The sequence below is a fragment of the Protomyctophum bolini genome (assembly GCF_963924005.1).
Source record: "Protomyctophum bolini genome assembly, chromosome: 22".
NCBI classification, from domain to species: domain Eukaryota; kingdom Metazoa; phylum Chordata; class Actinopteri; order Myctophiformes; family Myctophidae; genus Protomyctophum; species Protomyctophum bolini.
Window position 1 is genome coordinate 23,117,741 of NC_137883.1, and position 20,641 is coordinate 23,138,381.

Genomic DNA, 20,641 nt, shown 5'->3' on the forward strand with positions numbered 1-20,641 from the left:
GCCTAAATAGATTTTAACAAGATAAAATATGTCGGTGAATACCCTACTCTATAATTTAAGCTTTTACATGAGACTACAGCATGTGAGGGTCTTCAACAAGGGGTCTGGAACCCCGGCCTAGGTCAAGGTCACACTGATAATGATAGTGATGAAAAAGTTTAATCTGCAACACAATTTTACACAATATCTCTCTGTCGGTCTCTGCTTCATCGCTCAGCTAAAGTGTCCTCATTTATTGGCATGAAAAAAGTTCCCTGGAATATACTCTATTCCAGGGAATGCCATCAAATTATAAATCTGGACTACAGAGATTGGTTGTCGGGGACATTAAACGTCATCACGTTGACGTTTGGGTCACGCGACTGTTTAGTGGTAATCTTTTCGATTGCATTTTATTTTTATACTTCTAAAATTATAAAATAGGGATTCATTTGTAAGATCATATTGAAGACGTGTAAGTAGACAAACATGTCAATGTCAAATATTACTTTTTTGTTTCTTTTTTTTTGTCGGAAGAACCAATTAGGAAGCTTGGGAGAAACCAAGGGGAGGAACCAGGAAGGCGCAGAAACGTCTGGAAAAGAGCAGATCTACAACCTCACAGCGCGTCGCGTTGCGACGCGCTGTGAGCTTTTAGATCTGCTATTTTCGGCATAGGACGCGCAACTTCCGTCTTCCCATGCAGAGCTGCATGACAGCAGCTGCCGCCAAAGTTCAACATTCGCGCTTTGTGTGTTGTCAGTTAGTGTGTATACAGTACTGATACTGTATTGTCACCACTGTAATAAACTGTTTTACTAAAAGAGACTTGATCGTTGATAGAAATGACTCCAACACCCCCCAAGAAAACGTGTCCAAGTCCCCTGGAAGACAGCACGGAGAAACGAATAAAGCGCATTTCCATCGAGGGAAACATTGGTAAGTTACAATCATTTAATAATAGTAATTCATAGCCAAATTTATACTTAATAATCGCATGTATGTCGACGTTGCTCGCAGCACAAGTACAAGCGATGTGACATTGGCATTCTTTCTTATTGTGTTACTTACTGTTAGTAATAGTCAAAAGAAGTCAAATGAAAACAAATTCACTGGGATAAACAACAAATTGGCTTTCCATGTATCTTTTTAGTAGGCCTACGTTTTCTACATGATTATTTGTCGTTATTACGAGATTGCGTGAGTGAGTAGTAGGCTTTATAAAATATATAACGAAATAACAACAGTAGACAGTAGTAGTTGGCATTTCTGGACTTTCTCCTATAGTCATCACTGACCCACTAATGCCCAGGAAAATATATCATACAGAACATAATGAGTATATTCTATTCTGTGAAACTAAAAGTGGTTAAATGTTAAATGTAATCAAATCAACGTCCACTCCTCTTCCTCATATCAGCGGCGGGCAAGTCCACGTTCGTGCGCCTCTTGGAACAGCAGAGCTGTGACTGGGAGGTAGTACCGGAACCCATCGCTAGGTGGTGCAATGTCCAAACACAGCACAGTGAATTTGAGGTAGGTTATTGGTTGGTTGGTTGGTTGGTTGGTTAATTGATTGATTGATTGAATACTTTAGTACAGTTTGCAGTTTGCAGATTGTACAGACTATGGTTTACAAAAAACCTTTGTAGGCATTGTGGGCTTAACCCCACAATGTAAAAAAGTACAACCCCCCCCCAAAAAAAAACAAATAACCTTTTTTGCATGGTGGGGAACATAATAACCTGGGGAACATAGAACCTGGGGAACATAGAACCTGGGGAACATAGGTACGCTCCCGGCTTAACCCTTTAAGACCTGAGGCCTTTTTATGCCAAGGACTGAAGGACCCCAAGATGTGTGTGTGTGTGTGTGTGTGTGTGTGTGTGTGTGTGTGTGTGTGTGTGTGTGTGTGTGTGTGTGTGTGTGTGTGTGTGTGTGTGTGTGTGTGTGTGTGTGTGTATCTTTTTTGATGGAATGGTTGATTAATTGATTGATTCATGTTGCCATGGCTTTCATTGGAAAAGAATAAGGTAGCCTGCCTCCTTGTTGTTGCCAGTGTGAACACAGAATTAGGCCAGATGGGAATCAATTTGGTATGATTTAGTCTCTGAGACCCCAATCCAAAGAGATTTGTATCATTATGATTTGGCCCAGAAATGTGTCTGTTCTGGTCAAAGTATTCATTCGTTCACTAATTGTATTTAGTTGTATAACAATGGTGAAGTTTAACTATCAATCACTTCACTGGGGACCCCCTGGACATTCCCCCACCCCTCCCCATTTCACTGGGGACCCCCTGGACATTCCCCCACCCCTCCCCACTTCACTGGGGACCCCCTGGACATTCCCCCACCCCTCCCCATTTCACTGGGGACCCCCTGGACATTCCCCCACCCCTCCCCACTTCACTGGGGACCCCCTGGACATTCCCCCACCCCTCCCCACTTCACTGGGGTCCCCCTGGACATTCCCCCACCCCTCCCCACTCAGACAGGGCCCCTGGGGACCCAATGGCGCAATTTGATCAGATTATCTTTCTTGTTTATTTTTATCCTTTTAGCCTCACTGTATAATCGTACCACTGTACTACTGTATTTGCAAACGGTTAATAAAGTATTCAATCAATCAATCAATCAATCTTGAAACTGCTGCTAGAATGGAATTGGTCAGTCAGCAATCCCTTGTGGAATGAACCATCTTCTCCCATTCAGGAACAAACTCCCCATTGCAAGTAGAACTGCAGACCCGCTCCCCGTCTTCCATCGTAGATTCGTAATCTGAGGACTCACCTCTTCGGACTCCACTTTAGCCCGTACTTGCCCTAGCCTCGATGACCTTGCAGGCTTATGCAATGGTTAAATTCTAATTCATATAGCGTGTTATGTAGACAGATGGCAGGTTTATTTGTTGACTAAAGGATGCTATATATACACACCCTTTTAGTTTGTATAGTTTCAATGTACAGATTAATATTAGTTTTTAAACAGTGTAATGAAAAGAATAATAATAATTTGCAAAGGTTTATGCAATACCGATGATAAGTTCTTAGTTTACCTATATGATCCTAGATGCCTATTTCTACGCATTTGAGGTATTACCTCATGTTTACGTTGCTTGCTGTACGTAAATCGCTCTGGATTAAGAGTCATTTTTAATGAAATCCCTTTCTGCCGTGCCTTACAAGGTTTCACCCAAATTACTTAAGGAGCCAGAAGAGTCAGTGGGATTCATAATACATAAAGCCAAGGCAGGGAGACCGTGTCTTCAAACTGCATATATAGCATACAGCTGCCATCTGTCCACATGGACCACCAAGTCACCACCACCACCACCACCCCGGGCTCCCCGGGCTAGGATTACACACCCTAAGCAACAGATGGTCCATCCCTGGACAGATGAACAGATATATCAGTCTTGTGGGGCAACATCCCCGTCGATTCCCTGACACTCAGTCATTCAGTCAGCAGCAGTCATGTATCACTGCATCATGACAAACGTATAAATCTGTCTTGTCTTTCAAAGTCAATATGGTATTTGAGCTGTTTGGCTCAAACTCCTTTATGGGTAGGCATGCAGTGCAGTGGCTCAGGGGTAGAGTGGCCGGTTAGAGCAGCCGGAAGGGAACCGCATGGTCGGTGTCGAAGTGTCCTTGAGCAAGACGCTGAACCCCTAATTGCTCCCGTTGTGCAGGTTGGTGCCTTGCATGGTTTGGTTTCCTCCGCCGTCTGTGTATGAATGTGTGTGTGAATATAATGGACCTTGGATAACAGCGCTATATAAATGCACCATTTATTTACCATTTATGGGTCTGTGACTCTGAGGGCCCTATAATATCATTTGACGTTCGCCCTGCAGTGCAATGTTGCACAAATACAATACTGCTCATGACTGAGCGCAGGCCGCATCCTCTCCCCAACAAAACTCACGTTCAAATTGAAACTCAGCAGCATGCCTGAGAATTAAAACAAAAATGGGTGGCCACCGTGGTCTAATGGGGGGACCCTTGAAATTTACAAATCACTTTTTTTTAGATAACACTACTAAATCTTATTCAGCTTGTGATGTATAAAACATAATGTGTTTTATTTAAGCAGTAGAACACATGAGTTAATGGGCTGTATTTTGCGTGTCTTAAGTACCACGTCTTATTCCCTAACTTGAGTAAACTAAAGACCTGGAGGTGTGATCAATGCCATTTGGCTATTCTGAGTGGCCAAAGAGCATTGACCACGCCTCCAGGTCTTTAGTTTACTCAAGTTAGGGAATAAGACCTGGTACTTAAGACACGCAAAATACAGCCCTATATATAGTGTGTAATATAATAGTACATAACATCACAGAGTGTGTTATGGACTCTACAGCATGAACTTTAGTGTTCTGTTGTTTCATATTGTGGCGTTAATTCAGTTTTCTATTTAGGTGAAACTTTTACATTCGTTTAACTTTTGACCGTCTTCCATCTGTCACACGGTATAGGAGTTGACCACATCTCAGAAGAGTGGAGGGAATGTCTTGCAGATGATGTATGAGAAGCCAGAGAGATGGGCGTATACTTTCCAGACCTACGCCTGCATGAGTCGGGTCCGAGCCCAGATCAAGTCCAACAACGGGAAACTCAGAGAGGCTCAGAACCCCGTGCAGTTCTTTGAGCGCTCCATCTACAGTGACAGGTACAGTACTGTAGGTGCAGTGTCACCAGAACAGAACCAAATTAAACCAGAATTCTACACGATAAAATCCTCAGCTATACGGGCCTGTCGGAGCTGAGTGGGTAGTAATTGGAACTGGTCACTGGGTTGACCCTCTATGTGTCGATGATGTGTCCCGGAGCAAGACCGGGGACTAGGGTAGACAATTCTCCCTTTACCGTTTAATTACATTTTGAGTGTCCAAATGCAAAGGTCAATTTGGTTACTTTTGTACACTCTCAGAGTTACAGATAGATCAATGAACACTGAGGATTTTACTCTGTATGAAAAGGATGAAATATACACATATTTGTTTTTGTTGTTGTTGTTTTTTTTTAACTTAAAACCTGATCTGTGCTAATTGTGCCTCCCACCTTTCGTCCCCTGCATTATTATCCACATCCTACTGTATAGGTACATCTTTGCAGCCAACCTCTATGAGAGCGAGTGTCTGAACGAGACAGAGTGGTCCATTTATCAGGACTGGCACGGCTGGCTCCACAGCCAGTTCGGCAAGCAGATCCAGTTGGATGGCATCGTTTACCTCCGAGCTGCACCCGAGGTATTACAACGCTTGTTAAATATCATTCCTTTCGTATTGTGTACACTCAGAGTTACAGTTACATTCAATTTGTACACTTTCAGAGCAACAGGGGCCCTTGAAATTAAAATGGTTTGAGAACCACTGTGTTATATGTAGGCCTGCTGCACTAGAGTGCACGAGAGTTAAATATGATTTGATTACCGGTAATTTTTTATATGAAATTAAACCACCAGGTTACAGCTGTTCAAGGATAAACACAACTAAGTCTCAAGACTTATGTCCATTGTGGTTCCTCTCACAAGCAGCACACTGTATTATTAAATAAATGGCAGTAACATTCATACAAATTAAATACCACCGTGTGTGTGAAGTGATGGGCGCTCTTATCATCTTACATCATCCATTCATTGTCAATGGGAATTTGTGTAGGACAAACATAGCCGATTTGCTCGTCCACATATGACATAAATTATCTTAATGTTAATTAACTTAATGTTTGTGTAAGACGAAAGTCTACTAGCGGCCCCCAAAACTCACACCATGTGAAGTGAGGGGCTCCTGGTAATGTTTGTTTAAAGTTGTCTGTCTCTCGATATGCCCAAATATAGAGATGGTTGACGTCATGATGTCATAAACTAGCCTCCAAATACTCACAACAGGCGCTGTATAGTAAAATGAAATGTAAGGAATTGCAGTTAATCTAATAGCGCTGCAGAGTGAAAGGCCCATGCAATGGAGCAAAATGGAAGAACCGGGCCTTGCTCAGCTGGAGATGCTATGCTGGCAGCTATACGAGTCTACCGACACGGCTGTCCGGCACCAGGCGGAGAAAGCGTTGGCGGAATTCACCAACAGCCCCGATTGTCTGAGCAAATGTCTGCTACTGCTAGAGAGAGGCACCTCGGCATATCCTCAGCTGCTCGCTGCCACCTGTCTATCTAAGCTGGTGTGCAGAACCAGCAATCCTCTGCCCCTTGAACAGCGCATGGACATCCGGAACTATGTGCTGAATTATCTGGCGGGGCGGCCGAAGTTACCCGCGTCTGTCACCCAGGCCCTCATTCATCTGTACGCCCGCCTCACCAAGCTCGGCTGGTTCGACTGTCGTCAGAAGGACGACTATGTCTTCAGGAATGTCATTGCCGACGTGACGCGCTTCTTACAGGACAGCGTGGAACACTGCATCCTGGGAGTCACCATTCTCTGCCAGCTGACCGACGAGATTGATCGGTTTGACAAGACACAGCATACGCTGAAAGAGCACAGGACGATAGCCGTGTCATTTAGAGATGCTTCGCTTTTGGACATTTTCAATTTGTCCTGCAATTTGCTTAAACAGGCGTCGGGGAAAAACCTTAATCTGAACCCTGAGTCTCAGCATGCCCTGCTGATGCAGTTGCTGAAGCTAAGCCACAGCTGCCTCAGTTATGATTTCATAGGAAATTTGTATGTTGATTCGGAGCGCTTGGATGGTAAATTCCACAGCGTGCAGATCCCGAGCGTCTGGAAATCGGCATTCCTCGATGCCTCCACCCTAGACCTCTTTTTCAACTTGTATCATTCCACCCCTCCGTCCCTCTCCCCGTTGGTGTTGTCATGTCTCGTTCAGATAGTTTCATTTCGGAGGAATCTATTCAGCAGAGAAGAAGGAGAAAAGTTCCTTTCACAGTTAGTGGAGGGAGTTAAGAGAATATTAGAAAACCCCCAGTGTCTGCCAGACCCTGATAATTACCATCAGTTTTGTCGGCTTCTGTCGCAGCTGAAGAGCAACTACCAGCTAGATGACCTGGTAACGGTAAATAACTACCCTGAAGTAATACGCCTCGTAGCCAACTTTACAGTCAGCGGTCTGCAGCACTCAGAGTTTGCGCCCAACAGCGTTCACTACCTGCTAGATCTATGGCAGCGCCTGGTTACGAACCTTCTCCACGTTAAAGACTTCCCGCGTCCACACCTCCTGGACACGTACACGCCCGTGGTCACCAAGGCCTACATCACGTCGCGTCTCGACTCGGTCCACAGGATCCTGAGAGACAACCTCGAGGATCCTCTGGACGACGCCGCCGTCGTTCAGGAACAGATGGAGCAGTTCTCCACCATAGGGAGATATTGTTACGCGGGGACCTGGACGTTGCTCATTCAACTCTTCGACCAGTCCGCTCAGAAGTATCAAGAGCTACTGCAGTCGAGAACCTCCAACCAGGCAGACATCACCGTTCAAGAGGGTTGGCTGACATGGTTGGTATATATGATTGGAGCCGTGATCGGAGGACGGACTGCGTTCACCAGTAATGAGGAAACGGACGCCATGGATGGAGAGCTTGCATGTCGTGTGCTCCAGTTGATGAATCTGACAGACTCTCGCTTGGCACAGGCTGGGAATGAGAGGCTCGAGCTGGCCATGCTCAGCTTCTGTGAGCAGTTGAGAAACATCTACATAAATAATCAGGTGCCTAATAAATCCAACCTTTACACGCGGCTATCGGAGGTTCTCGGAATTACTGATCAGAGCACGGTACTTAATGTCTTCATTGGGAAAATCACCACCAATCTGAAATTCTGGGGCCATTCCGAAGCAGCCACGTCCAAGACACTTCAGCTACTCCATGCCCTCTCTATAGGGCCCACCAACAGTGTGAGAGAGCTGGCAAAGCTCGATGCTGTCCAGTTCATGTTGAATAACCACGCAAGTGAGAACTTCTCGATCCTCAACAGCCAGTCTAATCTTAGCGACATGCGCTGTCGAACCACTTTCTACACTGCACTTGGACGCCTGGTCACGGTTAATCTGGGTGAGGACGAGAACCAGTTTGAACAGTTCATGCTGCCGCTCACAACTGTGTTTGAATCTGTGGCTCGGATGCTCGCCACCAACCAACTGGAAGCCAAGAGGGCTTTGGTGGGTCTAGTCCGTGACTTGAGAGGCATTGCCATTGCCTTCACTGGTAAGAACAGCTTCATGATGCTCTTTGACTGGATCTATCCGGCCTACATGCCCGTCCTGCAGCGGGCCATAGAGTTCTGGTGGCACGACCCAGCAGTCACCACGCCTGTCCTCAAACTCATGGCAGAGCTCGTTCACAACAAGTTCCAAAGGCTCCAGTTTGGCATCTCCTCGCCCAATGGGATCCTGCTGTTCAGAGAAATTAGCAAGACGGTCACCACGTACGGGAACCGTATCCTGACCTCGGGGGAGGTACCTAAGGAGCAGGTGTACGCGCTGAAGCTGAAGGGAGTGAGCGTGTGTTTCAACATGCTCAAGGCTGCCCTCGGCGGCAACTACATCAGCTTCGGAGCGCTCCGTTTCTACCGCGACGATGCTCTCGAGAACGCGCTGCAGACCTTCGTCAAACTGTTTCTGTCCATTCCGCACAGCGACATACTGGAGTATCCCAAGCTCAGCCAGGCATTCTATGCTTTGCTGGAAGTGGTGACTCAGGACCACATGTACTTTGTCGCCGGTCTGGAGTCGCACGCTTTGATTTACATCATGACCTCTATATCGGAAGGGCTTACCGTGATGCTGCCCAGCGTGGAAGCCACCACCACCATGACGATGGTGTCGCTAGCCAGCTGCTCCAGTCTGAATCACATCGTAACCTACTTGTTCTGCTTGTTCTCGCACTCTGCCATGAAGAAACGGCCCGCCCCCATGGCGGAAACGGACATCCGCTTCCTACACGTCATGCAGCAGCAAACTGAAATGCTGAAGCAGATGCTCCCCACGGTTCTGAACTTTGTTGTCGTGGACACCTGCCGGAACCGGGACGTTTGGGCCATATCCAGGCCTCTGTTAGGCCTGATCCTGCTTAATGAGGCGTATTTCGAAGACTTGAGGTACAGCATCGTGAACAGCCAGCCTCCGGAGAAGCAGCAATTGATGCTCTTGTGCTTTGAGAATCTCATGAGGGGAATAGAACGCAACCTGCTGACGAGGAATCAGGACAGGTTCACCCAGAACGTGGGCGTATTTGTGCAGGAAGTACAAAAGATCAAGACGTCTATTATGAAACCCCTTCTGTTATAGAGAGGATATATAGGTAACAATGTCAGTGAACTGACACTCCCCCAAAGCAGTCTTAACCCTGACTCGTACTATGAGAATTTCCGATCTACAAGCTCACGACGCATCGCGGATGCGATGCGTTCTGAGCTTGCCCCGTCGCGACACGTCATGTAACAAAGTATAAATTAGGACTTTACGTTAGCGCACCCAGAGTGTCCCCTTCTTCCTATACCTCCACCGTACACCCTGGTTTCACCTTCCCACTTTTAAATGGGACTCTTTCTTATCTTAACCTTTCTAATGTCTGCTGCATGCTCAGCAGCCAATTGTGGACATCGATAGAAATAGACAAATGAACCATATGGCATAATAGAAAAGATTGACAGCATGATGAGGTTACGTGTTGATGCACGTTGAGGTACTGTTCTACTAGTGTACATTTTCACCCTGATGCTCTATGTTGAAGGTCAGACCATGTATCCCACACATCCTCCTAATCACTGATAAAGTAACTGTTAGACATATCCATTATATTTGACTCTACAGACTGTACGTTTAGCGATAGGTATATTCATTCATTCTTCTACAACCAGCAGAGCAGTATTTTATTCTATAGTTTTATTTATATTTTTGAAGGCCGCTAGCCCCTCCTATATACAGGTTTAATGTTTGTTTTTAGTTCACTGTTTGTTTTAAAAATGCCATTGACAATGAAGAGAGGTTTAATGTTTGTTTTTAGTTCAATGTTTGTTTTAAAGACGTCATCTTGTCCCTAACACAAACATTAACAATAAAGAGAATTTAATGTTTGTTTTGACACCGTTTGTTTTATATCATCATACCATCACCTAATCATAGCACGATAAGAGCGCCCCTCACTTCACACGGGTGTGATTTTTTTTAGCATCGGTGTGAACGAGTTAATTTCGCAGAATCCCACAACTTTTTGTTCACGAGTTGTTCTGTAGTTTATTTTTGATAAATGCTTTCCGGGTTTGTGTAAACACTTGTTTTGGCTTGTGATTGGCTGATCACCCCAATAGCCATGATTTGATTGGCTGCGCAAAGTACACATTGAAGATAAAAATGAGGGCAGAAAAGTGAAGACGCCAAAAGTGATTGGCCGGAATCACATTTTGTGATGATTTTATTGGCTGAGCACGGAATGTGCATCTAGGTAGCCCCTCACTAAGTTCACACGAGTGTGATTTGTATATTATTATTTCAATGGGGCTGTCTGTGTGTTTGTCCACAGCTAATCTCACATTTTGCGTGCACACTCACTGATACACATTTTTATTCATGTTTTTTATTGAGGGGCGCTAGACCCTCCTATGCCCAGCTTTCCGCGTTAGAGTAAACACAAACATTGAAGATAAAAGTGAGGACGCAAATTGTGATTGGCCAGAATGAGATGATTTATGATGACGTATGATGATGATAAGACCGCCCCTCACTTAACGGGATGTTCTATACTTTTTTTTAACATTTGGGACTCTGTTATCTACAGTATTAGAGAACATTATAATGATACCTATACAAATAGTAGATATACGTCATAAACGACTGACGTCTGAGATTACTCCCTTTCTTGCTATTATATTTATTTATTCATTAATCTTTACTCTTACCCTTCTGTGTTTCATTCTCTCTGCTGCTACATGTATAACACCTGGATTTCTCTTTCAGGGTTCAATGTGTTTTTCTCACTCATTGTTCCTTTTGTTTGTTGTGTGTTTTAGAAGTGTTTGCATAGGTTGCACACCCGAGGCAGAGAAGAAGAACAAGACATTCCTCTGGAGTACTTGGAAAAGCTCCACTTTAAGCATGAGAGCTGGCTACAGCACAAGACCATGCGGTAAGAAATGCACTCACAATCACCCTAGTTTTTCCACAGAGTTGAATTACTAAGTACATGCATATACTACTACATAGTACTATACGTATTTCCAATGTCCAATACTTGTACATCTACTAAACTACATCTCGGATCCAAATGTGACCCACCTTGACTGAGGGGCTGCAGCCATTGGAGTTTTGGTCATTTTCGTTTTTTTCATGTCATGCTGGTTCACAAATATACACACATATTGTACTTATTACTTAATACTCTATTTATTTGAAAACTTTAGTTACTATAGTTCATTTTATTTCAATATTTCAACCTGTCCTATAAGTCCATGTGGGCTGGGCACCTCTGGTGCATGACACATAAATAAAGAATCTATCTATGAAAAAGTACAACGAAAAGGGAAATAAACATATGTTTGAAACATTATGTTTGTGATACATAAGACCTACTACCAGTGCCAAATCTGAGGCTTCATACTCTTGTTGAAACCGGTAAGACAACCAGGAGATTAAAATAGGTTTCCTGACACATACTCTAAATGAGCTGTTGTCTTTGTCTCTTCGATGGGTTCTTAGAAATGAACAAGGAAAGGAAACACATTATTTCTTAGGCTTCTTGTGACTTCCTTTAAATGCTCAATTGCTTAAGGAAACGATGATAGCAAAAAGAAAAAAATTAAGCATTGTTGTGGGAACCCCTTTTGGTGTTAGCATTATGTTATGCTTTAGCTATTGAAAAATAGCAGATCTTCAAGCTCATAGCGCGCCACCGAGTGGCGCGCTACGAGCTTGTAGGTCTGCTATTTTTGAAAAATCGAAGAACGACTGACATAGAAACATAGCTTTTTCAGAAAACTGTCAGGATGTAGAAGACATTTTTTTAATCTGATCTCAGGTCAGAATGGGTTAATGTTTAATTCCACCTCTGACCCACAGCATGGAGTTCCAGTATCTAAACAATGTTTAATGTTTAATTCCACCTCTGACCCACAGCATGGAGTTCCAGTATCTAAACAATGTTTAATGTTTAATTCCACCTCTGACCCACAGCATGGAGTTCCAATATCTAAACAATGTTTAATGTTTAATTCCACCTCTGACCCACAGCATTGAGTTCCAGTATCTAAATGTTGTTTAATGTTTAATTCCACCTCTGACCCACAGCATGGAGTTCCAGTATCTAAACAATCTGCCGATCCTGACAATGGATGTGGATGACGACTTTAAAGGGAACACTGCCAAGTGTGCCGACATGATTGAGAAGGTGAGAGAATATTAACATTGAAATTAATAAAATATACAGTATATACTGTATATTGTTTTTAGAAAAGCAAATGGTTAATTATGTCGTTGAAAATTGTGTTGAAATAGTACATACAGTATATTGTAAGTTGTAAGTTGAAAAATAGCAGATCTACAAGCTCATAGCGAAGAATGACTGACATAGAAACAGCTTTTTCAGAAAACTGTCAGGATGTAGAAGACATTTTTAGAATCTGATCTCAGGTCAAAATGGGTTAAAAGTCCTGCTGAATATATTAATACTGATACATTACATTGTCCAATGGACAATGTACAATTCTATCAGGTGTTTGGTGTTTTTATTTGTTTTATTTATGTGTATGGAAATACATCCATTTGTAACTTATTTTCCCATTTGTAAAATGGCGGGCGGGTTTGGAGCCAACAGGATCCTTACAGTTCTGTAACTCTGAGAGTGTATACATGGAACCAAATGGACCCCTGCTGGTCTATTTGGTTCTATTTGCATAACAATAAAGGATAAAGGATTTTGCAATGTATAGGGCTTGTTGAATTGCCCCTACTAGCCTTTCTTTACCTTAGGATAGATAGCCACACACAGGTTTGACCTCTGTAGGCTGAGGTGTTGCTTGTGTAGCAGTTTGGTGTTGAATAAACACAAGAGTTCTCATGGCAGCTCAACTCCCATTTGACTAGTCATTAGCAAGGAAGCAAACTGTCGATGTCGGGTGGAAACCATGTACGTCCAAAACAGACAGCTACAATCTTCTTGAACTTATTTGACAACATATTAGCATAACCTATATGTAGTCAGAATGGAAGATAAATGAACGGTTGGATTTTGAAACCATTTAGTTTCATAAACATGTAGCTATTTTGTACTCAAATATGTTGTGACAATAACTCTACAGAGAATTCTGTAGATTTTATTTTTCAAAAAATAGTAGATCTGATAATAGTCGATTTATTGCTTTATTCCTCCAGGTGAAGGAGTTCTTAAGCACGTTGTGAATAAACCACATGCGATGACAATCAATCATTTTTGGAGAAGATGCAAGGCAGTGAGGACGACGTGGAATTAATTTACTTTTTATTAGTGTTATCATTCGTTTCACTTTGATTGTTTTATATTACTAGCCCTTACCCGTTGTGAGATATTTGCCCCCATCTTGTGGCCGTGGGGGGTACTGCGCCCCGGCGCATTGCCCATCGTGTGGTGATGTTAAAACAATATTTGTACAGTAAATATGACAGTTGCGTCTGTAAAAAGTAGCCTAGCTGGATTCTGGGAGCGTGCAGAATTCTTTTGGCATGGAGAGATGTGTGCTAATAGTGTGGCTCGGTCGGAGATAGACCACGGACAAAGACCACGGCTGTAAACGGCTGTTTTTATTCACTAATAAATTCATTATTAATCATTAATGTGTCAAATGGAAAAAAGGGCTCCGTTACGCCCTCCATATAATTATGGTCCATGCCTGTGTGAAAAGTGGGAATGATTCGTGCAGTCAATGATGAGATAACGCGCTGTCAGTGACATTCAGACATTCAGACAGACATTCAGACATTCGCTGAATTATAGTATGATTATCTGCAGTGTTTGTTTATATTTTAAACCCTGATTTAAAAACCATGATTCGGTTGTTGTTGCTGCAACAGCACTATGCGTGAAACGCAACATACAGGTACAGTAAGAGTAGAACAACAGCGGTTCCCAATCTGTGGGCCGGGAAGATATTGCAATTTAACCAATTCTGGGCATTATGTTATACTTTTATAATTTTTGTGGTGCAAATCTTTGAATATATTCTTTCAGAGCAAACGCTTTTAACTCAAATCTTTGCTTCTGGGAGGGTCCCTGGAACAACATATTTTCAAATGGGGGTTGGCGGCCAATTAAATATAATGTTTGGGGTCTTTGACATGAAATATTGAGCACCACTGATATAGAAACATAGGTTTCTATATCAGCCTAAATGGGTTAAAGAAGCGCTATGTAACTTTCCCCTTCTACCCCATAGACTGTAAAAAATATGGACAAAGCGTTCCGCGGGTCTAACATGAATGTAAAATGAAGCCTGTCAGTCCTTGCAATGGAAGTCGCCATCTTTCTAGATCCGTTTGGGCCCAGCTGGCCCATTGGCTGGCCCAGACAACGAGGCGGGACTTCCCCCCTTCTTCTTCGTTGGTTTTTATTTTGACTCGAGTGGGTGGGGGATCCCGTTCATAGACAGTAACGGTAGCCACGCCCCTCAGAACATGCGCGACTTTATGGTTATTATTTTTATAAATGGGACCATAATTTTCCAAAAAGAATATTATGACATTAGAAATGAGACTTTAAACTAGTGACATGTTTATTAAGGTAATACAGCCTAGGTGAAGTTGGGCCCAAATACATGGACTTCTTTGTACAGTATTAACACAATCCTACTCTACCATACAGATTGGACAAAAATCACATTATATTCATTTCTAAACGTCACATAGTATGTTAAAAATATATGGTATTTTTTTCTTTCTTTAAACAGTTTGAAAATATTGTTTTTATTCTGATACGATAAACAGGAATACGTTAGTTCCAATGATCCAAGCTGGAACAGAATCAATTGATTGATCGTTAAAATAAATATGCTCTGAAGAGGCTTTTGAGGGCCCTGATCCAGGAAAGGTTGAGAACCACTGCACTAGACATGTACCTGTATTGGTACTGAGTATGTTAAAGGGACACCATTTTTGCAGCATTCATTCCCGGAAGCGGCATTCTGCCGCGTTCATTTCCATCCGCCAGCTGTCTAAAAACCCGGAAGAGACGCACCGGCCACGAAGTAAGTCAGCGCAGTGCCCATGACATCACAGACACTGGGGCTCACTGCTAAAATCAAAAATATCTAAAACCACATATTACACACATAAAGACCGTTCTAAATCTTCTAAATGTAATTTTATTGCAAAAAGGGTGAAGTGTGTATTATTTTAAATTATTGGATCAACAGCAGTGCCTTCACCTTTTTGAGGTAGTCTTGAAATGCTTTCCTCTAATATGTTGTTTTACTCAATGTGTGTGTAACTGTAAGTGTATACATGCAGGTATAAACCAAATAGTTTACCAAGTCTGAAATACATCCACTTTTAAATGTTTTGGCCATTTTTAATGTGTCACAGCACGTGTAGCTGTCCTGGAAATGAGATCTGTGAAATACATTATTTTGGAATAAGTATACACTCTGAGGTTTATTTAATGTGGTGTTTTGAAATGTGTGACATCAAAATAACAGCAGCAGAGAACCCCATTTACTATAGAACCTATCTTCCAAGTGCAAAGACCATGCCAGTCCAGAAGGTGGTGCAAGACTCTGCAAGGGATCACATTCACCTACAGTATAGGTCTTATTATTGGGCTATAATGTACTGTATGCTGCAGATCTCTGTTTCTCAATATTCCTGTCTTAAATCTGCTGGCCTAATTAATCAGTGGTTCTCAAACTTCTTCATGTCAAGGACCCCAAAATTGACAAGGACCCCCGTTTTAAGAAAGATATGCCTGCAGGGACCGCCCCATTAGAGACGAATTTTATGTCTCTAGCAGTGATTCTCAACCATTTTAATTTCAAGGACCTCCATGTTTGACATGCATTAGTTTACGGAAGACCCCCCATTTAATGGCATTTCTATCTCTGGGACCCCAATTTATATTGTAAAACAAATGTTGATTTTACTCTGAGAGTGTACAAATTGTACAATGTACACTCTCTGAGTTACACACCCATAAGGGTCCATTTGCTTCCTATCTATCATTTAGCTAGGGACCCCCATCAAACCCTGTACACTCAAGACAGACATGCTTCATATACAGTACAGAACTCATTCCATATGTTGATCTGACCCCCCGTAAAAAAGCGCCAGTGCTCGCCCAGCAACCATGTCTGCCGTCACCCAGGCGGATGCATGCACGCGACCTCGGCGAGGTCACGTGCACGGTGCACGTGTGTGTGTAAAAACCAGTAAGACACCCTGAGGGAGAGAAGCGGTGACCTTCTCGCCCTCAGGGTGTCTTACTGGTTTTGATAAGATTTTTTTTAAAGCAAGCTTAATTTTAATTAAGCCTATTTTAAATCAAGTACAAATTTGACTGAGCAACTTGTATGATAGTTGTGACCATATACCTTGACACAAGTAGAGTTTGTCCACCACTGGATGTGAGCCCATATCCAGTTGAAGTTGAAGCTCTTGGCAAACAAAAGTTTACCCTTTTAAAAGAATATATATTTATTTATCCATGCAATTGTCTATCTATAAAGGTCAGCTGCAATACATATCAGTGTTCTTGCAGTTAATCAGCCATATGGAAACTTTTAATAAAATATCATGGGCAAATATGCGCGGCTATAATATAAGTGCACGTGCGTTATATAATGTATCTCTTTACATATACATATACAGTAGGCTGTTGATCCATCTGCACAGGTTGTACATTGCATAATAAATTGCTTTATTTTACAAAACACACAACATTGTGTGTTAATTCCTTTACACACACACACACACACACACAGTCACACAGAGAGAGGGAGAGAGAGAGATGTGATGATGTTGATGATGGCATCATTAGAGCTCAGTCTCTACTTTTTGACCTTCACCTCCTCCCACTTGTGTCGCGTCACGGTTGGAGGAGGGAGGGAGGATGGTTCTTTAAAAATGGAACAGGACACGCTGCCTGCAGCCTGCCTGGTGGTGCACACACAAACGCACACGCACACGCACACAGCTCCCTCACACAATACAACAACTTAACTTCTCTCAGTCGCAGCATGACCAACAGTTTAAACCGGGCGCGATAATATGAGTCTTCAGCGTTTAAATGTAAACATACTTTGGATATTTATAGATAATACTAATAGCGCCTTTACACTATAGTCCGACCTAACGAGAGGAGGAATCAGCTGGTGATCTTCATGGTTTCAAAAGCGCGTAAATCAAACCCAACACCGTGTGTGCAGTAGTTTATTCTTTTTATATTTTTATTTTATTGGACCAACACAAGACAAGATCATTAAGAGGACTGGACAAGCTGGTAACGAGTAGCCTACTTTGGAACATCTTTCAACAAAGTTTGACGAGATGAGCGCGGCGGACAAAAGCAAGTGAGTTTCCCCGGCGTTTGCTTTCCCCTTGGAATGTATAGAATCTTCACTTTACACACATCTATTTAACTCTGCCTGTGTGCACAATGTAACCAAATGGACCCGTTAAGGGTCCATTTGGTTACATTTTGCACGCTGTCAGAGAACTGTACAATCTATATGTGTAGTTTTTAGGCTCATGCATGCTGTGCTTACTGCTTAGTATTGGGTTACATGTGACATCTGGTAAACCAGCCGTACCGGTATATAGCATTATACATTGTAAATGACACTTACTTAGCAAAGTTAGCAGTAGGCCTATCATATATTATATTATTGTCATTCATAATTTAAGTGACAAACGCTATATGTTATAGATTTAGCAGCAGCACGTGCTGCAGCTTCAGTACACCACTATATATGACTGCCTGATGGGCTGAGCTGTTGCTAATCTGGTCCGCAGAGCCTGTCACAGTCAATTAAAATGACTGTGACACTGTGTCTAATAGATCAATGCTTCTCAACCCCCTTTCATACGGAATAAAGGACCCTATTTAGTCCACTGACTGAGTGACCCCCTCCCTTTTTGATTGAGATGTATTAGTCTCTCTGACAAATCTTAGAATATGTTATCTTTTTATTGTTGGATATGGTTGGTTGTGTGACTGGTCCATATGAGTCCATGTCACCACATAAGGCGAAAAATAACTGTTCTTCTCATTGTTCTTCTCTTGTACATTAAGTAATAATAATACAATGGTGATCTTTGCTAACCTACACCAGTGTTCCGGGGTCCACCAGTGGTCCCTGAGGAGGTTCCAGGTGGTCCCCAGCTAAATGATGGAGAGTTGGTAACCAAATGGACCCTTAAAGATCTTTAACTCTTGAGAGCGTAAAATGAAACCAAATGGTCCATTTGGTTTCATGTTACGCTTTACTTATGTAAATTAACAAGATGCCTACACTATGAGAGAATGTATATTTTTATATACCGGTATTTAAAAATAATAATATTATAAAATATTATTTAGTTTTGGGTGTGAGAGGCTAAATCTCATAAAATGGTGGTCCGTGTGGCTCAAATGCAGAATAAATAATGGACCTTGATGTGAAAAAGGTTGAGAACCACTGCCTAGTGCCTACATGGCAACCCCTGACCCACACATGGACCCCACGGGGCCCAAAGTTGAGAACGACATTGTTGCTCTTTTGAGGGGCGCTAGCCCCTCCTAATATACAGCTTTTGTCCCCACAAAATGTCCACAACACAAACATGAAATGCCATTGACAATGAAGAGAAAATGTACGTCATCTTGTCCCCACCCACACGTCTCATATTTGCCATCGACAATGAAAGGAGAAATTGGGTCAAATATACGCCAAATATGACAAATTTGTGGCAACAGGGCAGGCATTCTGATTGGCCAGTATGAGATGATGTACGATGAGAAGAGCGCCCGTCCGTCACTTCACACAAGTGTGATTTCTATTTTATTTAGAGCAGTGGTTCTCAGTTTTGGATCGGGTCGGGTCAACCCCTGCTGTAAATACATTTTGGATCCACTGTCTGCACCACTGAAGGACATTGTCGGTCGGTACATAACGTAGATAATGTCAATCTTTCCCCCAAAGATACAGTTATGTCACGAGGAGGAAAACTGGAAAGAATATTTAGTTTCCATTACTAGAAATAGACTGACAGACTGAAAATAACTTTTATTATGCTTGGCGTTTAACCACTTGTTAAACCTCAGCATTCCTATTCCGATGAGGAGAACATTCACTATTTTTGGTGAAGAGACTCCAAATATTATGTTATTATATTATATATATTAAGTGTTTGGACGGAGGCACCACTGGACTTGCGTCAAGGCACCGTAGGGTGCCACGGCATGCAGCCACTTGCCCTGATTTTGGGATCTAGAGCACTTGGTTCTCCAACATTTTCATGTCAAGGACCCCTAAATTGGCATTATTTAGCCCAGGGACCCCCATAAGAGAAGATTTTCACGGCTCTAGCAGTGACTCTCAAACATTTTAATTTCAGGGACCCTTCCAGTTTGAAATGCATTAGTCTACGAGCCCCCATTGAATGGCATTTCTAACTCTGGGAGTCGGACCCCAATTTATATTGTACAATCAATGTTGATTTAGCGGGTCTCTTTGGTTCCATTTGTACACTCTCTGAGTTACAGACTCATACGGGTCCATTTGTTTCCTATCTATCATTTAGCTGGGGACCCCCATGAACTCTCTCAAGGACCCCTGGGGGTCCCAGGACCCCACTTTGAGAACCACTGATCTAGGCTGGCACATGTAAAGATATTGCTCAAGTGCTCAGGCGATGTGGTCAAGGGGATGTGGTCAATGTCTCACACACAGTGACATCCCCCAAAACGTCTATTTCATATGTAGGCCTGCCTTCTAGCTTCTACTATTGCATGATTGTCAACACGAGTTTGCATATTGCATAATGACCTGGATGACTGTTCCGCGATGATGGTTGACTTAATCTGTTAAATCTGTGTTCATTCACAAGTGGATAAATGAACACTGAGGATTTTGGGTAGTCTACTCTTAATACAATGCAGTGCTTCTCAAAGTAGTGTCCTCCCTTGGTGGTCCCTATACTAGCTACATGATTGATAGTGGGGAACCAAATGGACCATTCCTGTTATGGGGGGCCATTTGAGAACCACCTGGCCTACGGATGCTCTCTTTGCCCCTTGACAGAAGCCAGTGAATGTGAAGTTAATATATGAATAAAATGCGTTGTCTAGGCCTTAATTGTTCTGGATGAGACATACTGCTAGAATTACCCAAAGCCTAAGTATGTACAGTACTGTATGCATCGTCGCTGTGGGGAGAAACCTCTTGACTCCATATCCCTTTCGTAAATCCATCCATCCATCTTCAACTGCTTTTCCGTAGTAGAGTCATGGGGGCACCAGAGAACTCCAGACTTCCCTCTCCTTTCGTAATTGAACGCCCTAATCGATCATGCGACAGTGTTGCACAAAAGCATCGAAGGTAGCAGACCCACAGGCTTTTTTTTAAAAGAGCTTGTAGATCTGCTGCTTTTGCTATTTTCTGAATTTCAATCCTAGAAAGTAAAGGTGCGTTCAGACTTGAATTTAAATATTCGCCTCGGTTCGTCCCGTTTGTGCTGCGCCAGGTCGCTCGT

At 42.7% G+C, this 20,641-nt stretch overlaps 3 protein-coding genes across 3 annotated transcripts in view; all 3 read left to right on the plus strand.

Moving 5' to 3' along the window:
- Window positions 1-740: 740 nt before the first annotated feature.
- dck (deoxycytidine kinase) lies at window positions 741-13,498 on the plus strand. Its single transcript, XM_080756819.1, has 7 exons — window positions 741-918; window positions 1,400-1,515; window positions 4,459-4,652; window positions 5,085-5,232; window positions 10,963-11,078; window positions 12,236-12,335; window positions 13,319-13,498. The coding sequence occupies exons 1-7, from the start codon at window positions 825-827 to the stop codon at window positions 13,343-13,345; spliced, it is 795 nt and encodes a 264-aa protein (XP_080612945.1). The 5' UTR covers window positions 741-824; the 3' UTR covers window positions 13,346-13,498.
- Window positions 5,957-9,241, plus strand: LOC308310410 (exportin-7-like; the record flags this gene model as incomplete). The annotated part of the gene is made up of 1 exon (XM_080756755.1): window positions 5,957-9,241. The coding sequence occupies one exon, from the start codon at window positions 5,957-5,959 to the stop codon at window positions 9,239-9,241; it is 3,285 nt and encodes a 1,094-aa protein (XP_080612881.1).
- Window positions 13,499-17,089: 3,591 nt separating the features above from the next.
- Window positions 17,090-20,641, plus strand: part of LOC308309827 (electrogenic sodium bicarbonate cotransporter 1-like) — a 79,835-nt gene continuing 76,283 nt past the window's right edge. Inside the window, 1 exon segment of the mRNA XM_080755744.1 lies at window positions 17,090-17,478. Within this exon segment, the coding sequence (XP_080611870.1) occupies window positions 17,456-17,478 (23 nt within the window). The 5' untranslated portion in view covers window positions 17,090-17,455.